Source organism: Corvus moneduloides, chromosome 6 (genome assembly GCF_009650955.1).
Source record: "Corvus moneduloides isolate bCorMon1 chromosome 6, bCorMon1.pri, whole genome shotgun sequence".
Classification (NCBI taxonomy): domain Eukaryota; kingdom Metazoa; phylum Chordata; class Aves; order Passeriformes; family Corvidae; genus Corvus; species Corvus moneduloides.
In genome coordinates, this window is record NC_045481.1 from 24,125,842 (window position 1) to 24,132,042 (window position 6,201).

At 40.9% G+C, this 6,201-nt stretch overlaps 1 protein-coding gene across 1 annotated transcript; it reads left to right on the top strand.

Annotated features, from left to right (window-relative positions):
• Positions 1–179: 179 nt before the first annotated feature.
• TRAPPC6B (trafficking protein particle complex 6B) lies at positions 180–5,867 on the top strand. Its single transcript, XM_032110712.1, has 6 exons — positions 180–879; positions 962–1,029; positions 2,092–2,209; positions 3,680–3,763; positions 4,805–4,898; positions 5,685–5,867. The coding sequence occupies exons 1-6, from the start codon at positions 799–801 to the stop codon at positions 5,714–5,716; spliced, it is 477 nt and encodes a 158-aa protein (XP_031966603.1). The 5' UTR covers positions 180–798; the 3' UTR covers positions 5,717–5,867.
• Positions 5,868–6,201: the final 334 nt, after the last annotated feature.

A 6,201-nucleotide genomic window follows, 5' to 3' on the forward strand; every position in this document is an offset into this window, starting at 1 on the left:
GGGCACGCCCCCCGGGGGATCGCCGAAAGCGCTCACCAATCACAGGGCCCAGAGGCAGACTGGCATCCCGGCTGCCCAACTAGAGGAAGGCTCTGCCGACGAATCAATGAAAGGGGCCGCCGGAGTGACGTGACACAGAGTTAATAAGAACTTAAACGTCATTTCCTTGTAGCCTAATCAGAAAGCCGCTTGTTCCCACCCACCTGGGACCTATCCTGCTTTCCCACTCTCAATGGGGCCGAGGAGCCGGCACGCTCGGGCCTCGGGCGGGGGCCAATCACCGCTACGCTACCAGAGGGGGCCGTGCTCGGCGAGCCAATAGGCGGGGGCGTTACTTGACGCCGGCTGGGGTGGCGGTCCTGCCCTCACATCCCGCCCGGAGCGGCGTGGCAGGGAAGCTCCGTACGGCGCGTTATTTATGGCGCCCGGGGCGGTGGCGAGGCTTTAAACCACGCTCTTCCGCCGCAGTAGCCGGTGCCGCTCTGTGGCTCCCTGCGGCGGGCAGGGGAAGGCACGGGTGCTCTTGAAGGCAGTGACATACGCTCCAGCAGTAGGGTGGGCGGGGCAGCTCCGCAGGAGGGGCGCGTTTGATCCCCGGCTCTGGCCCTCGCTCAGGACGCTGGGCTGGCTGAGCCGCCCAGCTTCGCGGACTCTGCAGAGCCTTAACGCGCGAGCCCCTTTCCCAGCACGTCCCCGGCAGGGGAGAACCGGCCCGACCGGCATTGCTGAGCAGCCGCGCCTCGGCCGGGAGCTTCCGCGGGTGTCTGGTCCCGCCCGCAAGGGGCGGCGGCCCCGGCGATGGCGGACGAGGCGCTGTTCCTGCTGCTGCACAGCGAGATGGTGGCGGGGCTGTACCGCGCCGCAGAGCAGGGCGAAGGGGTGAGTGGGGCCGGGGCCGCCCCGGGGCCGCCCGGCAGCGGCCGGGGCTGACGCTGCGGCGGCGGCGCCTTATGTCTTGCAGGAGAACGGGCGCTGCACCACCAAGCTGGAGAGCATGGGCTTCCGCGTCGGGCAGGGGCTCATCGAGAGGTGAGTCCCCGCCGGGCCCTGGCAGCGCCCCCGTCCCGCTCCCGCAGCCGGCGGGCGCTGCTCGTTCTCGGGGCTTTCACCTCGCCGGTAAAGCAGACCTGCCCGGGCAAAGTGTGGTGCTTTGGGTGGACAGAGTGCGTTCCTCCTATCATCAGTTGTTCTGGCATCTCCTCTTTTCGTATCTCATTCTTGTGGCGACTTGTGTTTGCGTATCACGAGACAGTTTTAGAGTGTGTTGTTTTCCTAGTGCTTCCCGTCATGAAAACCGAGTCAGGGTGTATGGTTACTTTTAATACTTAAAATTGTCTTTAATTTTTGCTTTGTGTAGGCTTATGCATGTTTCTTGCTTCTGGTACATTTTATGACTTTATTCTCTTTCTGATTTACTACTTAAGCATAATTTTATGATTGGCTGTTACTCCGTTTCGGTTTTGTGAAGTGCCCTGAGTCCTTGCAACGTCGCGACTGAGCAGTTCGGGCCCTTTGGGGACCCGCGATGCAACTCCAGCGCCCTCGTTCCGAGGTCGTGTGGAAACTTGAGCTTCTGAAGTCATGCTTTTGTTGAGCAAAAATATAAAGACCCTCAAGGGGGATAAAGGGAGAGAAATCTGAAATAAGCAAGAGAAAAGGATCCCTTCTGAAAAATGGGAACAAGTTTTACATGTTTGTTCCTATGTTAGAGCTCTTTTGCATATTTGAAGGACTCCTTCCAAGGAGCAGTATAGGCGTGAGCATTTTGTTTATCTTCTATTTAGATATTTTGTTGAAGATAAAACTGATGGAGCACTTTCCACCTTTCTGAATGTCAATTGTGTTTAATAATCATGGAATTAAAACAATTTATTCTGCTATCATACTGCAGGTACTAAGATAATACCGTGTTGCTCTTAAGTTAAAATACTTGATGAATGCACAGGGAAGCTAGAATGATACTGTATGATGGTTGGAAAACTAATTTCTATAATAACCTCAAAAATTATGTTGTACGGTACCATTTAAAAATTATTTCTCTGTTTAATTGGTCAGGTTATGTTATTGATATATTTCTCACTTATCTCTTAGGTTTACAAAAGACACTGCCAGGTTCAAGGATGAATTAGACATTATGAAGTTCATTTGCAAAGATTTTTGGACAACTGTATTCAAAAAACAAATAGATAACCTAAGGACTAATCACCAGGTACTGATGATGCAGAATAATATTTAACTTAGAAGATCGGTGAGAGTTTTGAGTTGCTAGCGCATTTTTTGTTTTTCTTGGTCTAGAATAACTAGATAAGAAACCCAAAATATTCCATATTTGTTTTGTTTAAAAAGTGTGGTTTTCAATATTCATATTACCATGTAGCTTTAGAATACAATTTAGTAATTGCCTGCGATGTCTTTATTGCCACCCTGTTTGAAAATACTAAATGCTTTGAATTTCATATGCACTGTTGCAGAATTACAGAAAGATTAAAAAGTTCTTGTTTAAATGTTAATCGACTGTAATCATTCCTGTCCTATCTCCTAATAAATGTTACTAAAAAACTGGTGAAAAAGTGATGTTACTGTCTTAACATCTAAATAGAATGGCTGCCATGATTTTTTTACTTTGAAGAATAGTAAGAGTTTTCAGCAGTTGAGACAGTTGTCCTCTATTGAAAATACTTGTATTAAGAAACAGCTGAGAAACTTCTCAAATTTGCTTGTTGGTGACATTGCGCTGTATCCATGTGCTTTCCTATATCAACAGCCACAGTTCTTAAAGCCAGATCAAAATAACTTAAGGAGCCATTGTACTAGAGTAAAAAATCTTTTTCCTATTGAATGACTTGGTTTTCTTATGGCCATTTGTCTCTTGTGTCAAATTAGGAAGAAGAGAATTTGTACAAGGATTATGCCAAATAAAATATTTTTTTTTTATATTTTTCAATGACTTGTTTATCAAGTAATAATAATTACCGTAGAAATCTGGGGTTTTGATTCAAAGAAAGCTGCAGTGTTGAACTTAAGGTCTTAATTGTATATACAGCCTTAATTTAAGTTCAAGGCTTACGAAATTCCAAAGTAGCACAGTCAGTAGCAGGGAAATTACAATGGCAGGTGTAGATAAAGCTATTCTGTATTTATACTTAATTTATTAAGATGCATATTGTTGCACAAAATTGTATTGTAGAAAAAGCCAGACTTTTACTTTGATTGTCTGCTGGGTGTTGTTGCCTGTACTGCTATTAAGAAAAATAATTCCCACTGAATTTCAGAATCAGAATAGAGGCTTGCAAAACCCTATGAAGATTGAGATTTGAATGTAAAAATCAGTATGCATTTGATATATTACTAAAGACTTTCTAGTATGGAACTATTTTTTCTGATCACCAGAAGGACTCTTCCAAGAAGAAATGTGCATTAACATTTTTTAGGGTTAGCTGATCATATTATCATCTAGGGTTTTTTTTGTATACTCACAGTCACGTATATTTTCTTTTGATATTTCTTGTAAGTAAAGAATCAAATTTGAACTTAAATTACATATGCCTTAATCTAAAATTTTGTTTTTCAGCGTGAGATCGTTATATATTTTATCTACAAGTCAAATTCATTCACAGAAAATGTTGATTCTGTATTACTGCACGTTTAACTAAAACCCCCAATTTTTTTTTTTAAACAGGGTATTTATGTCCTTCAAGACAATAAATTTCGTCTCTTGACACAAATGTCTGCAGGAAAGCAGTATTTAGAACACGCACCAAAGGTACCCTTCTATTTCATATGTGGGGGGTCTACCAGTTTGATTTGAATTACCTTTATCTATTAATAATAAACTTAAATTTTGTAATTTAATAGATACAAACTCTTCAAAAGGGCAGCTAAAGATAAGTCTTCAAAACCTGTGTGCTTTTTAGAAAGGCACCTTGTTTCAGAACAGTGGATTTGATTTATAGTTTGAAAAATGGTTGTGGTTGTTGTGAGACTTGCTGCTGTTACATTTGAATTACTTCACGGTAAAAGCTTGTTTGCCACTGTCACACAAATTCTTTCTCTTGGGAAAGCATGTGTTTTCAGAAACTTTGTTTAGAATTCCCAAAACACATTTGGGAGATGCTATTTGTTACCTAAAACAAGCTTCTGAGATGATGTGAATGTTCAGAAAGATAGTCCACCAATTAAAAATAGTTTTCAGTGCAGATGCTGAGTTAGGGTAATAGTTCAGGTAAGTAAAATCAGTGCCTCTACAGAACCTATCATAGAGCACTTTGGTTCAGGTGGATTAAGAAATGGGACTCAGTTCTATTTTGTGGTTTCTTAATTCTTGATCTTAGTCCTCACAATTGGCTACTGTCCTTGGGATTTTTTTTTTGTGTTTGGTGAAATGTTCCTTCTGTTTTGCAACACATATTTTAAATATCTGCGGGCCTTTTTATTCTAAGGGATGGCCTGTGCAAGAATGCTGCCTTGGACTGTTTCTCCTTTGTTGACTTTAGTACCAGTTGCTAATTTCAGCCAAGTCTTGGGAATAATTGTTTTAAGGATATTAAGTTCCTACAGGTTTAATGGAAATAGAAAGTGACTCAAAATAGTGCCTCTAATGAGAACAATCTTTGTAGTGAGCTCCACTCTGCCAAATATTGGAGCTTTCATCTACTAGAGACCTGACAAAGTCTCTCAAGCATGGTAACAAAACCCCCATGGTTTTCTGGTCCAAGTATTAAGTTGTGTTCTTGAGTACTTAGTTTTAATCTTTATCAACAAGCTTCACTGTTGACACTTATTTGAAGTGCAACTTTGTATTTAGTATTTAGCATTCACCTGTGGACTAATCAGAGGAGGGCTATCAAATCTGGGAATAAAGAGTATTGTAACAGCTGAAGTTTCATCAATGCCTGCATGTAAGTATAATATATATATAATAAGTAATGAATACTTGGAATATTCAATTATTAGCTCACTTGGTAACTTTCCTAACTGAGTTGTTGTTATAAGCATTTTTCAAGGCGGGATTTGTTTGAACTTTTAGACTTTCACTTTTAAAAGGATTTAGGTTAAGTAAAAATAATCACACATTTATGCTGGACATGCATTACTGGTTTAGGTGTATAATTTGTATTACCTGCTAACTAAGCAGATAATCAAGTTCAGAGCTGAGTCCATGTGAACTTCAGGATATGGCTTGCCACTAAATCCTTTAGTATTTAGAAAATGCTGACAGAGGATAAGCCTCCATGATGTTGAGTGGAAAGCAAAACAAAAAAGTTGTACTTACATTTGGAAGCATCAAATGCATAAGGATGTGTGTCCAGAAGGTTATTTGCACAAGTGAAGATCTCTCTCTATAGGAGTCATTAAAAATGTTAGTAAGTGAAGACCATTGTAACTACCTAAGCTGCTCAATTAAAAATTTTCCACAGACTGCACAAATTTTACGTTTAGCTGAAAAAACTTCTGTGACCTGGGACGTGGTTAACTTACCAAAAAAAAAAGAAAAGAGAAAACCTGTTCAGTGTGGAGTTAAAATTTAAATGCTAAATTTAAATAATGGCTCAGTGGCTTACAATTAAACCGTAAGATGGAAATGTTCCTTACCATTTATTTGAAAAAAATTATTACAAGAGAATAATTACTTGGAGAAATAACTCTAATGGTAATAATGTGATCTTACGCTGCTTTTCTTGCAGGTAAATTTCAGGTGATGATACAGAAGATGTAGAGCACATTCGAATCTGGCTATCTACTTCAAAAAGCCTTTGTGTGTGGATTCAGTATCTTGCCTCAGTCTTGTATATAACATGTAAATTATAGCAGTGTGCAGCACAATTCCAAAATATATAATAAATGCTCATCAAAATAACTTAACACTATGCTTATGTCTTGGTATGAATTTTATTCTATACCAAAGTAATAATGTCCACATGGTAAAAACTGTGTGCTCTGTAAGTTTTCAGCTAAACATTTCAATTACCAAGAGAGCCTGGAAGACCAGAGGTGGAGTTTGAGAACAGAGAAAAATCCTGACCAAGACTAAATTTGAATAAGAAACTAATGTGTGTTGTGTTGTGTTGCCCAAAATGAATGACCAACTTCTACCTTTCCCCATTCACTGTGAACTGGGAGGAAGCGACTGCTTTTGTGTTTCTTTGATGGAGCCATTAGCACGTGAGCCAACAGCATTCATTAAAGATGTTCGGTGGAGAT

Coding starts and splice junctions, on each gene's coding strand:
- TRAPPC6B (XM_032110712.1), top strand. CDS start 799: ATGGCGGACGAGGCGCTGTTCCTGCTGCTGCACAGCGAGATGGTGGCG. Junction 880..961: donor CCGCAGAGCAGGGCGAAGGG/GTGAGTGGGGCC, acceptor TATGTCTTGCAG/GAGAACGGGCGCTGCACCAC. Junction 3,764..4,804: donor ATTTAGAACACGCACCAAAG/GTACCCTTCTAT, acceptor CTTTGTATTTAG/TATTTAGCATTCACCTGTGG.